Source organism: Ammospiza caudacuta, chromosome 6 (assembly GCF_027887145.1).
Source record: "Ammospiza caudacuta isolate bAmmCau1 chromosome 6, bAmmCau1.pri, whole genome shotgun sequence".
Classification (NCBI taxonomy): Eukaryota; Metazoa; Chordata; class Aves; order Passeriformes; family Passerellidae; genus Ammospiza; species Ammospiza caudacuta.
In genome coordinates, this window is record NC_080598.1 from 62,670,364 (window position 1) to 62,691,083 (window position 20,720).

The 20,720-nt window shown below is 47.1% G+C and overlaps 1 protein-coding gene across 1 annotated transcript; it reads left to right on the plus strand.

The window, feature by feature from the left end:
* The first annotated feature begins 1,640 nt into the window (after positions 1-1,640).
* Positions 1,641-20,324, plus strand: ATG14 (autophagy related 14). The gene is made up of 10 exons (XM_058807227.1): positions 1,641-1,858; positions 6,463-6,525; positions 6,662-6,704; positions 7,112-7,193; positions 11,273-11,510; positions 12,525-12,754; positions 13,261-13,378; positions 14,398-14,488; positions 14,601-14,686; positions 17,565-20,324. Exons 1-10 carry the CDS (start codon positions 1,641-1,643, stop codon positions 17,869-17,871), a joined length of 1,476 nt encoding a protein of 491 aa, XP_058663210.1. The 3' UTR covers positions 17,872-20,324.
* Positions 20,325-20,720: the final 396 nt, after the last annotated feature.

A 20,720-nucleotide genomic window follows, 5' to 3' on the forward strand; every position in this document is an offset into this window, starting at 1 on the left:
AATCCAGAGCAGTTCTGCTGTGCCCTTCCCTGCTGAAGGTGTTGGTACCTGTCTGCAAACACCACTAGAGGCTGCTCTTAGATGATTTAAGTGTAACCCAGCCCAAAATCCTCTTCGGTCCTTGCTGGAAATACTTGGCTCACCTCCCAACAGGGTCTTGCTGGGCTGAATTTTGCTGCCACAAAAGTTTATTTCTGAGTCGGTGAGGGTGTGGCTTCATCTTCTGTATCTGTTATGTGTCTCTCACAAGTGGTTTTATATCTATCTCCCTGCAAACTTTGGAAAACTTTGTGAACTTCCTCATGATAAGCTGGTCTTAGCTGTTATCAGTGTCTCTGTCAAACTCTGGATTTCCACACTCAAACCTATTTTAAACACAGGCTTACTTTTCTGTTTGCTTTTGAACGTTGGAGGCTTTCCACAGCCATGGGCTGGACTTTTATTTGCACTGTAGCTGTAGAAGCAGCTGATGAGCTTCAGTTAGAATAATGTTTTGTGAGTGAAAACACTCTCGTTTTATTGAGGTGTTGGGGGGGAAAAAAGTTTATCTAAGATGAGCCCTCTTCAAGAAATCACGGTTTTTTGCTTAAGAGCTTGCCACATGATTTCAGTGGTAAAATTAGTGTTCTTTAGAAGTACAGATAAAGCCTTAGAGATAAGAAATGGGCTCTGTGCCTTTTCACTGAGCTACTGATTAGGTAAATGTTTGCTATGGTAACTCTTGTCTTAAAAACAACAATCTTGGTATCTTGGTTCTACCTCCACAGTGTTGTTCCTGCTGAGTGTTTGATAACACTAGGAAGGGGGGAAATAGAGGCTGGGAATTGCTCTTAAAAAAAAAAAAAGGTAATGTGTGGTAATGCGTTGTTGCAGTTGTGTTTCTTTTGGGAAGGGGCATGTGGGGGTATTGCTTAAGTTTTCTGTCTTCTGTGGCCTCTGTCTCCTCTAATGGCCTACAGACAGAAGAGGAAATTACTTCAAACTGAGAGTAGGTTCCTATTAGGAAATATTAGCTAGCAGGAAAAAAATATTTACTCAGAAAGGGGTGGTGAGGCCCTGGCACAGGGTGCCCGGAGAAGCTGTGGCTGCCCCTGGATCCCTGAAGTGCCCAAGGCCAGGCTGGACAGGGGTTGGGCACCCTCGGATGGTGGAAGGGGCTCCTTTTGAGGGCAGGAGCTTGGAACTGGATGATTTTTAAGGTCCCTTCTCCTCAACCCTCCTTCATCCTCTGTCTTAAACTCCTCATCGTCGCCCCACCATGGAGGCTGGGTTGTGGCAACCTCCCTCTGTCGGTTTTCAGGATGCGCCTCGGTATTTGCCGCTTGGACAAAGCGATTTGGATGTTACTGTAAATACACGACCGCGCTTTCGCTGGGAGCCGCAGTCCCCACAGCAGCGTTACTGCCTGCTTATGGTACGGCTACCCGCTGTGAAGCCCCACGAACCGGAATACAACACCCCCGTCGCTCTGTGCCGATCCCAGCGGTGTTCCCTTTCCTCCCGCAGAAGGCCAAGGGCGAAGTTTTTATTAAAAATCAAGATTTTTCCCGCGCCCTCCCCCGCTCCCTCCCGCCGCCTCAGCGCCCCTTCCCACAATGCCCTGCCCGGCAACAGCGTCCCACGTGACCCGCGGCCCCAACATGGCGGCTCCCAGCGGCCGCCGGCCGCAGCCCGCGGGGCCGGGCGGGGGCAGCGCCGCCGGGCCCGGGGCTCTGCGCGGCGCCGAGGAGGACGCCGAGGGTCTCTACGTGGCGGTGGAGCGGTGCCCGCTCTGCAACACCACGCGCCGCCGCCTCACCTGCGCCAAGTGCGTGCAGAGCGGCGACTTCGTCTTCTTCGACGGGCGCGACTCCGAGAGGTACCGGCGGCGCTGAGGGGAGCGGGGCGGGCTCTCCCTGCCTGGCTGCGGTCGCTGTGCCTCGGGGCCGGGCATGGGGGCCGCGTTGTGCCTCTTCCCCGCTGTCCCGGGGCTCGGGGGGCTCAGGGTGTGGGTGGGGAACGCTCCGGGGGCCGCCGGGCCCACCCTGAGACTGGGGGCGGACACAGGACCCTCGGTACGAGCCTTGAAATAATATTTTTAATAATAATAATTAAGGAGTGACCCCGAGTAACACTCGGTCAGGTGCAGATGTGTCGGTGGCGATGTAGCCACAGAAGCTCCAGGCAGTTCAGGGCACAGAGACCCGTTCGGTGTTGCTTCATACGATTTACCTCTTTTCGTCAACACTTCTTGAAATAGTCGTTTTCTAAACCGTTAAGCAAAGTTAGGAAGGTTTATAAGAAAGAAAATAAACATTTTCTTGTGTGTATACCCATAAACGTGGACAAAAAAAGTATCCACTTGAGTTCATGGCGTGGCAAGAGGAGCGCTGGCTCTCCGTGGGTGAGCGCTGTGCCCATAAACAAATTCCCTCCTGGAATGACTCAGGTGGCTCCTCCAGCGCTGCTGTCCAGCCCAGATTCTTCAAAAGTCCCCAGGGCCATGTCTGGAAGGGCTCTGATCCTTGGCTGGCACCGTGTTCCTGGTGCCTCGTTGGGAGCGATTCCTGGGGCTATTTTGGGAAGGGTGTGGGGTGGCCGTGTCCTCGCTCCAAAGGCTCCTTGTGTCCCCAGGAACACGGGGACAGTGGTGCCTTTCACCCACCAGCACCCACGGCGGTGGGGAAATGCTGTCAGCCAGCGTGAGTCAGCTTGAAGATCTCAGACTTTAGTCTGTCACTGAAGTCTGTCTGTCTGTTCCCTTTTTTAATGGAAAAAAAAGCTGTGTTGGAGAACCACAAACTGGATTTAGCCTGGCTAAAATAGGTGGGAAACGTGGAGTTGTGTGAGAACTGCTTGGGGTTTTCTGCAGATTCTATTAAAAGGTTGGATATGGAGCTTGGAATATAAACCAAGTTTGGGTTTTTTCCTGTTCTCTTTTGCAGCCTTAAGTTTTTGGCTAAACATCAGGTTTAATTATAGAAATTCAATTGTAGCCTTTGTTAGAGTTGAAGCCCTGTTGTTTTGTATTAACCAAGGCTTAAGAAGTCTCTGCCCATCAGGAAAATGAAGTCATAAAGAAGCAGCTTTAGCCAAAGTACCAGAAGCAGCAGTGTAAGAGAAAACCCTCTTTATCTTCTCACATGAGACAGGATCAGCTTTTCTGTCTGACAGTTGTCACTGCATCTTCCTGAGAAGCTTTCACTGCCCCATTTGTCTGAAAGGCTGTATATTTACCTTGTGTTTTTTAACTGCAAGGATTAAATCTCTTTTTTTTTTCTTTTTTTTTGGTCTTTTTTCCCCCTTCTCTTCCCGGACATCACGGTTCCATCTCTGGGGGTCACTGCTGTTGTATTAACCTGGGGCCTTCCTACACACTCCATTTCCCCAGGCTTTGTTTCTCCTGCTGCTCAGAACTTTTCCATCAATTAATTGCAGTAGTGCAATTCGTTAAAAATGCCAAATTTATTTTAATGAATTAAAGGAACAGCACTCCTGTGTGAATAACACAATGTTAGCAACCTAAATATCCTCAGTGGCTGCAGGAACTCTGTGTAGGGACAAAAGCTTGGGTTTTGAAGATAATGGGATTATGTTTAAACCATGCCTGAAACATTTTGTTTGCATTCTCTAATTAATATTTGGAATTAATGATTTAAGAGTGGGGAAGGGGTCAGTTTTCTTTGTTTGCTCTGTGTGGGTGTCTCTGAATTTCTTGTGGTGTGAGCCCTGGGAGAGGGGGAGATGTTTGAAATGGTGCCCAGGGCAGACCCATGCAGGGACAGGTGCAGTTCACTTGCAGGGCCTTTCAGCTGCTGTTTACAGCCACCCTTGTTTGTTTGTTTATTTATTTTATGCCTTCTAGTAGTGCCTGGGTTAATTTTAGATTGGCCACTGCTGGAGGAGTGTCATAGCAGGGGCTTTGCTGAGTGGCTCAGTGTGAGAAATTCAGAATGTGGAAGTGTTTGGGGGCACTTGGGCCTCCCATTTGTCTTTTTGAACTGTTGCAGATGGAGGAAAAGGATCATTATCTTCCTGGTTAAATAGAAAGAAACCAAGCATTACTCCTTCTATCCAACAGTGATTTATTTTTAGAATTTTCTTGTGAATTTTCCTTATATGAAGACAAACCATTTCATGTTCTAATTATTTCAGATTTCACGGGACTATTTTGTGAGCTAACTTTTAGAAGAACTGCAGTAAAACTGGAAGTTTTTCATCTGTCTGGCAAAAATCACACCCTGTATCTGTGAGGGGGAGAGACTGAGGAGCTGTTAAGATTAATGACTTCAGGAGAGCTACAATTAAGGATGAGTAGTCCAGAAGTCCTGCAGTAGAACAGTCACTGCCATCCTTCCTTTCATGACTAATGTGTTGTGTGTTCAAAAGCCAAGCTGGCATCTTGGTGTTGGTCTCAGCTCAGAGCTTCTCCTTCCTCCTGGGAGTGTCCTCCAGCCTGGTGTGTGCATTAATTCTCAGAGTGTGTTCCCCAGACTGCTGAATGGCTTTGCTTTGTGCATCTGCAGATGGCAAAAGCCAAACTCAGTGTAATTGTGATGTCTGAGCCGGGCTAATTTCTCCAAGCTATGGGTTCTGGTTGGGAAAAGTGATTTTTTTCAGCAGTTATAGTGAATAGTGTGCCCTCAGCTCCTTCAGCATTAATCAACTCCTGTAGATTAATATGTAGAAGCCCCTCTCTCTGGTTGCTTCTCTCTAATCATGAACATGTGGAAATAAGCCAGGCAACCACAGAAAATCTCACCTTAATGTGATAAGACTTGAGGAAAGAGAAACATTCCATGGGTAATTCAAGATGTGCTCTCCTCTCAATTTACATTTGATGGGAGTTCCTATAATAATTCATCCCAAGTTTTGTTTCTTTGCCAAATTGAAAGGCTAAAGATGTATAAAGAAGGAGGAGTTGCAGAATGCAGTGCAGTTGAAATCAGAGCTATATAAAGCAGTGGAAATGTTTGCTTGGGAGGAGGCTGCTGGAGGGGTTGGTAGGAGCTGTTTGACATTGCTGCCGGAGCGCGTGGTGAGCTGCAATTTCTTCCACAAACACTTCTGTCTTCCCTCCACAGCCAGAACTTCATTTATTCCTCTGTTCTTTGGCAGATCATTCAGCTTTTTGCTGCTGTGATGGGCAGGATTGGGTGATTCTGTTCACTCAGGGTTTGTGCCCACAAATCCAGCTCAGAAACCAAGAACTGCCAGGTGAGCCCAGTGCTCTGCCTGGGTGAGCTCTGCGTTTCTGGGCCAGGGGATTTCTGGTGGCAGCCAAAGGTCGGGGTGCAGGAGGTGTGCTCTGCTCTCTGGTAAACAGGAGGCTCATGCAGGGCCTTTTGTCATTTCCAGGGTGACTCCTGGGGTGAGGACACACAGGAAGAGGGGATGAGCTGGGCTGAGCAGCTGGCCTCCAGTTGCACCACATTCCTCCAGCTCACGTGTGGCCTCTGGCTTTGGTGCCAAGCACCTGCATTTGGTTTGGGTTTGTTTTGGAAGGAAAGCAGATTCTTTTGCTTGGCTACAAAAGCAGCAGCCAGTGGTTTTGTTGTTGTAATGCTAATGTCATCTGGGAGGGTGGTCACACACACTGTGAATCCAAAGGTAGTCACCAAGCTTTCAGCACTTGAAGGAAAAAACTGAAGCATTTTGAAGTTCTGCCTGAAATCAAATCCACAGAGTAATAGAGAGGGAAATCCAAGATGTCATCCTGTCAAGCCTTTTTGTACTATTCTTTCTAAATAAAGCTTAAATGTCCATGAAATTAAGGTAAATCATAAAATCACATGGTTTGGGTTGGAAGGGACCTTAAGGACCATCTAGTTCCAACCCTGCCACGGGCACCTTCATGCCTCATCCTGCCTGGCCTTGAACACTTGCAGGGATGGAGAATCTCCAAATGTCACAGCTCTGGTAGGATGAAATCATCAATTCTGTGTGTTGCAGAGAAAAATAGAATGAATTGTGGAACAATAAGGGGGCAGAACGTGGCTTCTGTATACTGAAAGGGTGAAAACACAGGGTGATGAGTCTGAAAAAATTCCTTTCTGATCAGTTCCCATACCCTGGAGTCCAGTGCAGCAGAGCTGAAGCAGACATGTGGGTCATGGGCTGTGTGAGATAGTGCTGTTCATTTCTCCAGTGACTGGAGGCCTTTTAAAGTACTCCATGTTTTTTGTAACACACTAAACACTGCTCTTGCTAAGCTATAAATCTAGAAATAGCAGAAATTTGCTATTTGTTTGATAGCTCAACACTCTGATGTTTCTCCAGCTTAGAGGCTCTGTTGCAATTCCAGTGAGACTCATGCTCTAGAATTCTGCAGGAGTTTTACACATTTAGCCATTAACTCCCCCAGATCAAGACAGATAGCTGAGGTTTGGAGAATCTCCAGGCTTCAATTTTATTCTCTTTTTCATACAACTTACAGTGCTGTAATTGTACAAAATATCAATAAAAGAATTTAATCTCTTCCAGGTTTTCAGACAAGAAAGAAAGGCTGATGCATCTTAAAACCAAACAGAGAGAATTCCAAAAACAGTAAGTTGTATTTATTAAATTGATATAAAAGCTAAGAGATCTCATAAAAGGAAACAGTCTCTTTTAACACACTGTTGCTGCAGACAGATGAAGTCCAGATAGTCATAAAATTTTCAATCATGTTTTTTTCCTCTAGTGTTTTGAAGGCCATGGAAGGGAAAGAAATAACTGATCAGCTGGTGAGTTGCTCCAAGTGTCCCATGGTTTTTAAACTCTCTGAATTCCTAGATCTCATAGTTTAAAGTTACAGTTTACCTTGAGGGCGTTGTGCTGCTTTACCAAAGAGCCTGTTGTAAGCAAAACTGAAATGGGCTCTGCCAGCAGAGTGCTCCAAGCTGTCTGAATTTTTCATTTCTCACTAGATATTTGTTCAATAACTTCTTTTACTGATTCACTTTATACTAAGCACCATTTTGTTTGTGGCATTCTTCTGTGCACAAAACACTGTATGAAATATTTAGTTCTTTGATCCATTCAAGAGCATCCTGCTACTTTTTGCACTAAAGCTGCTGGCTTTGCTGTTAATCATTAGTTCAGCATGTTTGAAGTCATTTGTGCCCTAGAGTTGCTGAATGTTCTTTTTCAGAGATGGAAAATAATGTCTTGCAAGATGAGGATTGAGCAGCTGAAACAGACCATTTGCAAGGAAAATGATGAAATGACAAGACGTGAGTAATGTCTGTGCTTTTGTGATGTGGAAAATCTCCCTGTGCCTAAGAGTGAAAAATCAATTGAGGTGAATTTGAGCATTAGTTTTTTTAAAAAATGGTGAATTTCCAAAGAGTTGCTTCCTAAATCAACTTGAAGGCAAATCAGTGAGTGGATTTTGGCCTTTTTATGCTTGGGTTTTAATTAGCAAACAGCAGACATTATTCAGCTGGATGGAGATGGTTTTGCAGCAGCTTTAAGAGCAAATGCTTAGCAGCCTGTGACTCTGGCTGTGTCCCCAGAGATGGCTTTATTCAGTGTAGTGTTTCTGATCACTTCCTCTTGATAAGGAGGAGCAAACAGCTCTGCAGCTGTCACAGATTTCCTGAAACTGCTGAATTTTAACCCACACCTGTCTGAAAATCCTAAAGTCCTACTTGAGCAAGAGTCACTGAAATTAAGATGTAGGTTCCATTCAAAAACTTCAGTTTTTGAAACCCATCAGATTGTTTTACACTAAATTTGCAGGGTCATTTTTCAGAAGAGAATGTGCAGCTCTCCTTACAATCCACATGCAAGGGAAGTAGAGGAAGCATATTCAGAAGCATATTGATTGAATCTGGGATATTTTTATGGCTTGAAATTCAAGAGGAGCCATACAGAGAGTGGAAGCAGAGGCAGAACCTGAGAAGAGTCATAAAGGATTAGCACGGGCTTGGGGTGAAAAATCAAAAAGGCTGAGATGCAAAATTATTTTCAATTAAAAAGGAGATGGGTAGTAACAATAATGAATGGGTGATGAAAAGGTGAGGGAGCAGAAAAGTGTGTTAATTAACAGGAAAGAGCAATAACAGTGCAGAAAAGTCTGAGCATTCATTCAGTGCTGCCTTTGCTTCATCTTCCTGCAAAGACAATGGGATCAGCTGCTTAGCCTGGTTAAATTTGACATCATGAGAGGACTCAGTTGCAGGCTAAGGAGAGGAAACAGATAGCTACACATTGGTTTGCTTTATGGAAGCCAAGGAAGAAGCTGAGGTGGTCTGTGGAGCACTTGGGAGCCTGTGAGGGTGTGTGAGGAAGCTGAGAACAGTTCCTGCCTCCAAAGGGTGCAGCAAGGCAGAACCTCAGAGTGATGGCACAGGAATCCTGTCACACACCCAGGGGGCTCTGCTGGTAACTGACAGGTAAAAACAGCCATCACTTGGTTATGGTATTCATGTCAAATCCACCTTTTGTTATTTATGTCATGATATCCATGTCAAATCAACCCCTCAGTGGGGATCAGGTGCTGCAGTGGAGGATGAAGCAGAAGCTGCACGTAGCTTGGATTTGGGCACTGCCTGAAATTGTGAGCAAACAAAATTTGCTGTGGGTATAACCCCTGCAAGGTCATCATCACAAAAGGTTAGAAAAGCTTCATTCAAAGAGTGGTGGCACTGGTCAAGCTGAGGAGGTGAGGCAGGTGGAGCTCAGCAGTTCCTGGCCCAGTTCCTGGCAGTATTTCCCATAATAGCTCAGCAGAATAGAGGGTGGAATGGAGGAAGCCAGGCTGGATGGTGAAATGACTTCTGTGGAGACCAGGACCAAAATCAAAACATGCAGATAAATAGACAGCATCATCTGGAAAGGACAAAATCAGGGTACACATTGTTGTAAAGAGAAACATAAACCCAGAATGGGGGATGGTGGTGAGATTTGGCAGGAAGGGATCTGGGGAATTGCAAATTAAATAAAAATTATCAATCCTGTGCTGCTCCAGAAAGGTTCAGGCCTCTTTCTGGGTTAACTAATATAAGTGCTGTATTTAAGATGGAAGCAGTTATCCTGCTGTGCCAGGTGTTGTTGTTGCTTCAGTGGAAGCCTGGTGTCCAATTTAAACAATTTAAGAAAGATACAAATCATCTGAGGAAAGTCTGAGCATTGGAAATGAAATAGAACAGCTTAGAAAATTCATGTTTGGTTTAGAGAAGAGGAAGTTGAAGAAAAACAAGCTTTTCAGTGGGTAGAAGATTATTGTTATGGAGATTAGATTATGACTTTTTGTCTTTTGCCTGTGAAGGAAGGAGAAGAGGAAATCAGTGTGACTTTCAGGAATTAGTCACCTCTTCTCAAAATGCTCTGCTCTGGAGGTGGCAGAGTTAGGACCAACCAGGGAGTGGAGTTCTCCATTTTCCCACTCTTCTGTGGAATTTATTATCTGCAACTTTTGCAACTTCTCTTGACTCACAGTGAATTTGATCAGATGTAACCTAAAAACTGAGCTGACTATTGCCCAACTAACCTATTGTTAGCTCAGTTGCTTTTGGAGAGAGACCAGGAATGAATTCTAGCTGTGAGTAGCCAACAGACCAGGATCCAACTTGGTCACTTTAAAAAGTGTGAAAAGGTTGTTTCTCTGCTATTGGATGTGGCACAGTTTAATTTTCTGAAATAAAAACCATTTCTAGAACACTGGGTTCCTGCTTTTGGAGTTGACTCTCCTGGAGACCTCAATAACTGGTGGTGCTTAAAATAATGTTTTAAAATCTGTGTGTTTGCCTTCTTTCTGTGCAGAGCAGTTCAAGGAGACAGGCTTGCAAATCCCTGGCAGAGCTCTCTGGGCAGAGATCAGTGTGCCTGGGCTTGCATTTATCAGGCAGTGCAGGTGTGTGGGACACAGTGGTGTGCTGAAATTCTCCTGGGGACAGATTTTTAATCCCCTCATGAAGCAGAGGTGCTGTGCGGAGGGCAGGACAGTTGTGTGTGCACTGGGACTGCTGAAGAGGAAATTTCAGTGCAGTGTCTCCCCTATTCCCAAATAATTGCTGTTGGACCTGCAGGGAAGGGAGTTCACTCTGAAAAAGTAGCCTTTCAAGTCAAACATGAATGTGAAAATGGAACAGCTGGACCTTTTCCTCCTCATCCTGTCTCCTGTTCTTTTTGCAAAGGGAGAGTTTGGGAATATGACTGCAAGTGTTAATTGATTTTCTGTTGATGTTACAGGACTGCTTAAAGGGAAGGGAATTATAGCTGACACATAGGGATTCTGGCATTGCTCAGAGAAAAGTGGATTTTTCTACTGCTCCTCTATCAGGGGTCACTTATTTATATTATATAAACCTGAGGATTATTAGTTCTTATCTTCATGGAGGAGCTTTTCTCACCTCCTTTAATTTGGGACTTTGCATCTCCCACACACCAGATCTTCCTTCCTACCAGACACACCATGGATTGCGGCAGATCAGATGACTGGAAATAATTCCTGATGTTCAGAGAGAGCAGCCTCTGTGTCTGCAGGGGCAGGCACACCTCAGACTAGGGCACAGGGAGAGTTTTAAATGTGAATTTGGGGAGAGCACAAGAAATCTTTCCCTGTGCTTTTAAAAGACAGAAGTGGCTGACTCTCATTACTGCAGCCACTTATTTTATATCTGAATTAACAGATTTTGGGGTCATCAAGGTTGCAAAAGACCTTTAAGATCATCAGGCCCAGCCTGGGATGCTTTAAGATGCTCTTGCAGGGTATTTTTCCAAGCCTCACATGTGGAGTGAATCCAGGCAGTTGCAGCCCTTCAGCCCATGAGCACAACTCCCATTTGTGAGTGGATGGGGAGATAGCAAATGTTCCCTTGTGGGAACAAGGAGCTGCACTGTTGGGATCCATGAGAGAATCCCAAATAACCCACACCAGCAGCAGCACAGGTGCCAGGACTGGTGAGTGAAGATGCTATCTGCACTTGATTTTGGCTGCAAGCAGGGCAGGGCTTTTTGGCCAGCACGATGCAAACATGTACAGTCAGGCTATTTCTGTCAGGATGATTAGCTCAGGAGTTTAATTAAACTGGGAAATCTTGGCTTTTGTGCTCCAAATCCAGAAATAGCTGGGTAAAAGATAGGGAAAGAATAATCCCAGTTGCAGTCTCTTCGGAGATCTCCAGAGGAGATTAAAAAGTTGTACCACTGAGCAGCTGGAAGAAGTTCATAGTTTAGCAGGGTTTTCTGTTTTAAGCTGCCACAGATCTTGTTTTCCATAAATATTAATAAAGCTTTTCTCAAGCTTTTCCTACAAGCCCTTCCCAGCTCCTTTTTCAAGGGATAACATCTGCTGCTGCTCTCACAGACACAGAGGGGCTGCTGAGGATTAAAGAGGAGAACCAGAAGCATTATCGCAGGGCTCAGAGGCACCAGGAGAAGAAGGAGAAGATCCAGAAGCACAACAGGAAGCTGGGAGACCTGGTGGAGAAGAAATCCTACGAGCTGAAAACGCAGTACGAGCACCTGGCCAACCTGCGGCGCGCGCACATCCTGGAGCTGACCTCGGTCATCTTCCCCATGGAGGAGGTGAAGACAAGCATGAGGTATGGCAGGCTTGTCCTTTTGGGATCCTTTTGCTTGGTTTTAGGCACCCACAAGGGAGTTGTGTCAGTCTGAGGTAGGTGGTCTGGCTCCCTTAGGGTCTGTGAGGAGGAGGAGTTGTGGTCTCACACACAAATGGAGGTCCAGGATGGAAGAATCTGAATCTGGGGGTGCTTGCATCTCCCCACTGAGAGATATGAGCTGCATTTCCAGTGTTAAACTTCCTTAAAATATGGATTCCCCACGCCTGGAAGTGTTCAGGGCCAGGCTGGACAGGGCTTGGAGCAGCTTGGTCTAGTGGAAGGTGTCCCTGCCCATGGCAGGGGTGGAATGAGATGAGGTGTCCCTTCCAATCCAAACTTTTCTAGGATTCTACAAAAACAGGTATTAAAATTCCAGAGAAAATGAAAGTAGTTTTGGGAATGAGGACTTTTGCAGAAGTGGTTTATAAGGTCCTTTCCAACCCAAACCATTCCTGGATTCTACAAAACCAGCCAATTAAAAACCCCAGAACATCTGAATCTGGAGGTGCTTGCATCTCCCCACTGAGAGATATGAGCTGCATTTCCAGTGTTAAAGTTCCTTAAAATATGGATTCCCCATGCCTGGAAGTGTTCAGGGCCAGGCTGGACAGGGCTTGGAGCAGCCTGGTCTGGTGGAAGGTGGCAGGGGTGGAATGAGATGAGGTGTCCCTTCCAACCCAAACCTTTCTAGGATTCTACAAAAACAGCCAATTAAAAACCCCACAATGAACAAATGAAAGTAGTTTTGGGAATGAGGACTTTTGCAGAAGTGGTCTGTAAGGTCCTTTCCAACCCAAACCATTCCTGGATTCTACAAAACCAGCCAAACAAAAACCCTACAATGAACAAATGACAGCAGTTTTGGGACTGAGGACTTTTACAGGAGCGTTCCTACTGGCACTTTGCCCTGGGTGAAACCCAGCTCAGTGCCTGCCGAGTGTGTGTCTGATTCCATTGCCAACCACTTGTTTGCACCCCCTGTGGGCCCTGCAGGGACCCAGCAGACGTGTCCTCAGAGAGTGACAATGCCATGACCTCCAGCACTGTGAGCAAGCTGGCGGAGGCACGCAGAACCACGTACCTGTCGGGGAGGTGGGTGTGCGACGACCACAACGGGGACACCAGCATCAGCATCACGGGGCCCTGGATCATCCTCCCCAACAACGGCGACTACTCTGCTTACTACAGCTGGGTGGAGGAGAAGAAGACTACACAGGGACCTGGTAAGGGGCAAGGCATGGTTTTAGGCAGCTGGGACACTTTGGGTGCCAACAAAAGGCAATGAGGAGCAATAAACTGGTCTATTTGTTCTCAGCCTGAGCCAGAAATAAATGCCAGATTAGGGATTTTAGGAGAAGATTCCCTGCCCAGTTGAAACTAGGTGGTTTTTAAGGTCCCTTCCAACCCAAAGCATTCTGTGATTTTATGACTGGTCTGCTGAAATCTTCTTCTGCATGAAATTCTCACTGGGATGCACAGCACAGTGAAATAGAGGAAGTTAATTATTCACAGTTTTGACACAGTTCACATGTCATCATCTTAACAGGAATTCCAAGAATTACTATTTTCTTCCAACTTCTGACAGATTTCACTGGAAATGATTGCTAGATTCAGGCTGTTCTCCTTGCTTAGAAATGACATATTCCAGAGTAGACTCCAGGAACATATTAACACACCCACCAAGACTTCATTTAAAACAAAGATTTCATGTTGTTTTTATTTCTTTCAGATATGGAACATAATAACCCTGCTCATACTATCAGTGCAGCATTGTGCTATGCAACTCAGCTTGTTAACACTTTGTCTCTCATACTTGATGTAAATCTTCCCAAGAAGCTCTGCAACAGGCAAGTAAAAACACAGCAGGGGAATCTGTGACCTTAGTTTGAGCAAAAAAGTCATTAATTGGAGCAGCTTTTGATAATATAGGTGGCTTGTGGATTTTTGTGCTGTTTGAGGAGAGAGCTAGCAGGATTTTAGACCACAGTTAACAGTCCCTCCCTCCTTTTTTATTTCCTGAGAGGGAGAGCAGCCATCAGAGTTGAAAATAACACCTCTCTAATTGACATATTCAGCATCCTCACAGGATGAAATATGGCAGTGCACAAATGGCACTTTTCATTTCACTGTGCTCCACAGAATCCCAGCCCAGTCCAGCAGCTCCTGAACAGCTCTGCTGCCTCCTGTGCTGTGGGACAAGTGCTGTAACATGGCATGGCAGCAGTGTCATTCCAATGGCATAAAAATCCTAGGAGCAAACCCCATAACAGAGCACTGTTAGAATTCTGGTGTCTGTGTGGAGCAGCTGGGATCTGCACCACGGGTTTCAGATGTGCTGCTGAGATTGTTTAAAGTGTTTTAAAATAATGGCTGTCAAACTGAGGGCACAAAAGTTGTGTAGGGTTTCAGCTTTTTGCTGTGGCTCAGGGGTTGGAACCAGGTGATCTGAAAGTCCCTTCCAACCCAAACCCTTCTGTGATTCTCTGATTTTGTTTGGGTGTTCAGCCCTCACAGAAGGAAAAGGTTGGGAACAGGAAGTGATGCAAGACTTTAAAGGAGATCTGAAACAGTTTGGCTCAGGTGGATCTGAGTTCCCTACAGTTCCCACCACCTGTCCTGTGCAAACTGGTGAGGCCAGGGCAAGCAGAGCTTGCTGATAAAATGCTCACAGTCCTGCTAGGTTTAAAATTAATCTCCTCAGCACTCTAGAACTGGCTGCAGACTTTGAACAAGTGCTCGCTGCGAGGATTTTTACTCCAGGATTTGTTAGGAAGCCAGGGCATGGAATGCTGATGCCTCCAGTAAATGCTGTATTTTCACAGCATTTTGTTTTCTGTGTGTTTTTGTGTGTGTGGTGTTTTAACAGTGAATTCTGTGGAGAGAATCTCAGCAGACACAGGTTCACACGGGCAGTGAAAAAGCTGAATGCTAACATCCTTCACCTCTGCTTCTCTCAGGTAGGGGGATGCACATTTCATATCTTTAAATAGCTTTTTAAATATCAGCTCTGCCTGCTGGTTTCCTTCAGGACCTGATCATGGTTTGTTTTTTTTCCCTTCCCCATGTCAGCATGTAAATTTAGATCTGTTGCACCCCCTGCATACCCTCAGGAACCTTATGTACCTGGTCAGCCCAGACACCGAGAACTTGGGCAGGTAAGAAAAGCAAAATATCAACTTTGGAATTGATGCCTTTGCCTTGTTACTTGTGAGGGAAATTCTCTTCTGGTGTGCCTATAGATCAGTCCTCAGCACAGAAATCAGGGTAGGTCCAGGAGGAGGAAAGACTGGACAGAAAAAGGGGCTCCTGAGTAGGGAATTAAATTTACAGATGTGTGTTTGCTGTGCTCCTGCCTATGGCAGGCTCAGCTGGAGGCTTTGCAGTGATGATGGACTCATTTCCCCTACAGCCAGGAGCAGGAACTCCTTTCCAGGCAGCTCTGCCATGCTCCCAGTGTGACCCTGCCCACACCTTGCCAACATGCAAATACCTGAGAGCATCCAGAAATACAAACCCTGAAAAGAATCCCAGGCAAACCTTTCCCAGAATATTTGCAGTCAATGAACTGCCTAGACCAAAGCTGACCCTTTAAACAATACTCATTTATATGTAAATTAAGATTAAAGACAACTGTTCTCTTAGTTGAGAACGTGATGAAAAGAACATCAGTTCTGGCATGCACACACCAGGTTTAATAATTTATTTCTTTTTTTTACAAGTTAAATATAAGAAAGCAAACAACACTGATTTCCCCATTGGGATAACCCAGACACAAGTCACTTGTGCCCAAGACAGTCTGCAAATATTTGTTTGATGTGCCTGATGTTTTATTCCCCCCTTAAACACAGTGAGTGATGTTCTGAAATCTGCTTTTCTGCTTTGTTCTCTTGTATGGATCTGGTTTTATTCAAAAACCTGCAGTGCCACTAAGAGGAGCTGCCTGTTCCCACTTCCTTGTGTTCTCTGGATCTGTCCCTACTGAGCCAGCCCACAGACATGGGGAGCCACATCTCTGTAAAAGATTTTGACAAAAATCTGTGCTTGCTGCCTGAAATAGAGTGCTGGAAGTGGCCAGAGGATGGAGAGCTGTGTCCTCAAAGGAAAGCAGCTGCTCTGAAGGGTGCAGGGCTGCAGTGGGCACCTGTGCAGGTGTCCCAGAGCTCCCCATGCATCAGCTGGGTGCAGAGAGTAAAAGGAAGGGTTACAGGAGAGCTGGATAAGATACCCAGCAGGCTGCTGAGAGGCTTTACAGACACCACTGGGAGCAGAGAGCCTGAGCTGCTTGAAATGAGGCACATGCACTTAGCAGAGACAGTAATTACCCACAGGAATGAAGGTGGGGATTCAGTTTCCTTCTGTCATCCTCTCGAGGCTGGATGAGTTCCTGGGATGGATGCATCATCAGGCAGGAGTTGCTGGGCTCAGGACAGGGAGGAGGGTGGGACTCAGGGGCCTTTGTTAGACAGGAGGTCACTGGAGATGATCTAATGGTCCCTTCTGGCCTCAACCCCGATGACTCCTTCTTGTGTTGCCTTGTGAAGCAGGAGGCTTTGCCAGGAGGCAGAGCTCCCATTGCTGTCCAGATGATGAAAGAGGAGTGTTTGCCTTTCATTTCTCAGCTGGCTGCAAAGTTTGCAGCAACCAGCTCTCTTTGTTTTCCTTTAGATACCTAAGCTGTGGTTGCCTGACAATTTCCTTTATATGCTGCTGGTTTCATATGCTTATAATTTTACCAAGCTTTAATTATCTGGATTAATATTTCCCATGACAAATCACTGCTTAAGGCTCCTTCTCCCACTGAGGCTGGATAAACTCTTGTCTGTGTTTAATGGTGGGACTCAGTGATCTTGGGGGTCTTTGCCAACCTAAATGATTCCATGATTCCATCAAATTCCTGCTCATGTTCACAGGGCAGTTTTGTGGCTTGGAGTGAGCTCTGTCAGGGACTCTGCTTGTTGTGGGGAATTCACTTTTTCCCTGGAATACAGGCAGCCCAAAGCAGTGGGATGGGCAGGATGCAATCGCCTCTCCCACCAGGCAGTGGCAGCAGGGAACTCTGAGTGACAGCACAGCTGGGACCCTGCAGGACCCTGGGGATGCAGCCATGGCCCTGCTCAGAGCACTGCCCACTGTCCCTGCCTGCAGGGAGGGCTCAGACACAGAGCAGGCTCTGCTCCAGGGGCCCAGCAATGGCACCAGAGCAACGAGCAGGAGCTGATGCCCAAAATTCCACCTGAACGTGAGGAAGAACTTCCCTGTGCAGTGACTGAGCCCTGAGCAGAGACCAGAGAGGGTGTGGAGCCTCCCTCACTGGGGACATTCCAGAGCCATCTGTGACCCATTTCAGACCCAATTCTGTGCCCTGGTATGACCCTGCTAGAGCAGGCAGATGGGACCAGATGAGCCCCTGTGGTGACTTCCAACCTGAGCCACTCTGTGATTCTGTGTTTGGAGTGTCCCCACAGGAGACCCCTCAGCCTCTCTGGGCAGCCTGTTCAGTGTCTGGCCAACCTCAGAGTGAGAAAGCTTGAGGTGTTGCTTGGGGCAGAGTGGGAAGTCTCCACTGCTGGGTTGTGCCAAACCTGGGAGGTGCAGGTACAGCCTGACAGAGCTGAGCTTTCTTGGCTTGGCTGGGCCTGGTGTTGGAAATTAAAGCTGCTCCACATCAAGGCAGGATTCCCCTCAGTGAAGCCCTGAGTTATCACCAGTAGCTTTCTCTGCTCTGCTCTGCTCTGTGTTTCTCTGTCCCTGCCAGAGCAGAGCTGCTCTCCCACTGTTCCTGCTCCGTGGTCTGGAACCCTGTCCCTGCCTGGGCCAAGTGTTTGTGTCACATCCAAGGGGGTGACACCAAGTTTGTGTTCCTGCTCCGTGGTCTGGAACCCTGTCCCTTCCTGGGCCAAGTGTTTGTGTCACATCCAAGGGGGTGACACCAAGCTCCCTCTGCCAGCTGGCAGAGACAGGGCACTTCATCTCTGCTGTGCCCAGGCTGCTGTGGGTGGGAGGGCAGAGGCACTGATGGTGTCCTCCCCACAGGTCCGGCCCCTTTGAAATCAGCGCCGACCTGGAGGACTCCATGGAGTTTGTGGAGCCGAGCGCGGCGGGCGAGACGGACGAGAGCGGCGACGAGCGCGTGAGCGACGAGGAGACGGACCTGGGCACGGACTGGGAGAACCTGCCCAGCCCCAGGTTCTGTGACATCCCCTCCCAGCAGGTGGAGATGCTGCAGAGCCAGAGCACGCAGGTGTCGCAGCCCATCGCCAGCAGCAGCGCGGGCGGCATGATCTCGTCGGCCGCCGCCTCGGTCACCTCGTGGCTCAAGGCCTACACCGGGCACCGCTAGCGGGGCTGTGCCAGCAACCCCTCCCTGACTGGGCTCTAACCAACCTTTACCTATTCAGTTAAGTAGTGCCTGGAACAAAGGAAAGGTCAGACTTCTGTTTTGTAAACAGAGAAAACCTTTTTATTTCCCCAAGACGACTGTGAGGGCCCCGTTTAGTAAACGAGCTCCGTGCTGCCCACGGATCCTGCCAGGGCACTTGGTGTCTTGGTTCTGTCTGCATCGAGGATTGGCAAAGGACCCAGCGACCTCCAGCTCTACTTTCTGAAGAAGAATCAGATTTTGGAGTGTTTGGATCAGGAAGGCTGCTCAGGGTGCGGTCTGGACAGCGGTGCAAATGCAGTTCCCACTTTCTTAACTCCTTACAGGGTTTTCCTTTGTGTGTGTGTGTGTTTTAAATCTGTCTTGCATAATGCAAAAATGCGTATTTCTAAATTTTTTTCATTCAGGACATGAAAATTATGCATTTTTAACATGTTTTCTAATCTCTGTTGCCATATTTTTAATACAAATGATCAGCATGGACAGGGAATTCACACAGCAAATTGCTCTTGGTTTAGATTTGGTTGTGAATCTTTACCCAGTTTTGCCATAGAAAACTGGCTTGTTTCATGCTGTTTCCACTGGTAGGTGTAGAAGTTTTGTGTTGTGCTGAGGCACACAGGCTCTGTACTCTTAATACCATACACCAAAGAAACACTGGACATTCTCTTGCTAGACCCACATTGGATGCTGATCCAGAATTGCATTGTTGCAATAATATCCATCGGTTACCACACCATGCTGCCACTTTTTAGCATTAGAAAAACCCCATTTCAAGCCAGTTTGGTGAAGTCACGTGCTCTCCACACTACATGTGTTTGTAACCCTATTTTACTGTATGTTCGTGGTGGGGTTTGTTGTTTACTGACTGCCAAGAAGTTGGTTTGGTTCCCCTGGCACAGCTGGCTCCTGGAACCCCAGGAGGTGGATGCTGACTTGGTGAGCAAGGGCTCCTCCTCCTCCTCTGCCCTGCAGGATGGGACACCCTGGGCTGGTTTGCTCAGCAGAGCTTCCAACGTTTACATTTAGGGCTGGGACAGTTCCTCCACAGGGCCAGCCAAGGAGGAGCCTCCTGAGGATTTCTGGCACTGCCCCTCAGCTCCTGGGGACACAGCGTGGTGACAGAGGCCACAACCTGCCTGCTCCCAGCTCCAGGGCTGGCTTTCCCAGCACCTCACAGGGTGTTTGTGCTGGATTTCTCTCTCCCTCTCCAGGCTGGCCAGTGCTGCCCCTGTCCCCACGCAGGAGGGGTGGCAGTGACACCCATGTGCCACCCACCCCTCCACGGCAGCTGCTTCTCTTTAGCCCTGAGCCGGGCATCCTTTGTCAGTAGTTTCCTCTCATTTTTCTTTTTCTCTTATTTTTTTTTTTAAACCAAAGACCCTTAACTCCACACGTTGTCAGACAACGCCAGCCTCTCCTGCCACTGCTCCCAGAGCTGGGTTTGTTTTAGAAGAGCCCAGGCCCCTGGGCTGCTGCAGCTGATGGGGGCCGTGCCCCAGCCCCACTGCCAGGCTGGGCTCTCCTGGCTCTCAGCACTTTAGCACTCACAGCTCTGAGCCACCAGCACACGCCAGTATTGCAGCCTGGGCTCACAGCCCAGCCCCTTTGCTTCCCCGTGGATTTTGCACTGGACCCCACCATCTAAATACCTTTTTGTTGTTGTTTTTTAATAGGCATTTCAGTCCCTTTTTCATTGCTGCCTTTGTGCTTTGAGCCCCGCAAGGTCAGGCCATGACTCGGCTTCGTGCACTGTCACTGAACTTGGGGAAAGAAAATCCAACACAAGAACTTTTCTAAGCCATATTCTTCCTATCCATGTTTTCCAAAATAATTTATTTGCAACCGTGTCATACTCTGAGAGTGCACAAGGGCACCGTGGGGGTGTTCAAATGTGTTGGGGTGGGGCTTTTCATGGAACCTTTTTTTGTAACAGAACACAAGGTTGTGGTGGTTTTTTTAAAAGTGTTTTGCACATGTGTAGCTGAGGAAGAACTGTGTGTGTCCAAACCTTGAGTGCAATCACCAGGATTCGTTTCCCAGGTTATTTGGGGGGGGTGAGGGAGGGAGGGAGGGTAGGAATATCCATAATTATAAATATTTGAAGGCAGCCAGCTGAGAGTTTACAAAACTTTTTGTGTAGCATGAACACGGGAATTTCAGTTCTGGCCAGGATTTCTGGTGGTGATCAGTGACCTGGGGTGGCCAATTTGGGCTGCCAAGGAGGAGCCTGATTGCAGGGCCCAGCCCTGTGCTGAAAATCAGGTGCCTGTGCAGGGTCAGGGTGGGACACCCAGGGTGGCCTTGTCACCTGGGGAAACTCACGGCCCCCCTCTCACAACTTCCAGACTTAAGATGTAACTAAACACAAATGGTTTGGTTTTTTGGGGTTTTTTTTGGGTTGTTTTTTTTTTTTTTTTCTTCTAAATTTTATTGTATTATTGCAATAAATCTTTAACAGTAATTTTTTTTTAAAGTTGTATATTTATGACTGTTACTTCTGTGTGGTTTGTTTTTCACCATGCTGGGCAAAGTACACAAGAATTTCCAGCCTTGGAAGCATCACAGGGACCAGACCTGTTACAGTGCAATCATACAGAGGTGGAATAAGCAATATCCATTATAAAAAATACTCTTACATAAAATAACTGCATCTCCATGGGAGCAGGGGTGGAGTCCTGCACAGCACAGACACGCACATCCCTCAGTGTACATGTAAACCTCTTGGGTGTGCAGGGGATGTTTCTGCAGGTGGGGGATTCCTTCTGCATGCAAAGCTCCTCATTACAGGCTTATTTCAGGGTGCAGGA

What these genes read in the sequence shown, in the direction of transcription:
- ATG14 (XM_058807227.1), top strand. Translation starts at nt 1,641, where the DNA reads ATGGCGGCTCCCAGCGGCCGCCGGCCGCAGCCCGCGGGGCCGGGCGGG. An exon ending in GAAGACTACACAGGGACCTG is followed by an intron (nt 12,755 to 13,260) that starts GTAAGGGGCAAG and finishes TATTTCTTTCAG; the next exon opens with ATATGGAACATAATAACCCT. An exon ending in CCCAAGAAGCTCTGCAACAG is followed by an intron (nt 13,379 to 14,397) that starts GCAAGTAAAAAC and finishes GTGTTTTAACAG; the next exon opens with TGAATTCTGTGGAGAGAATC.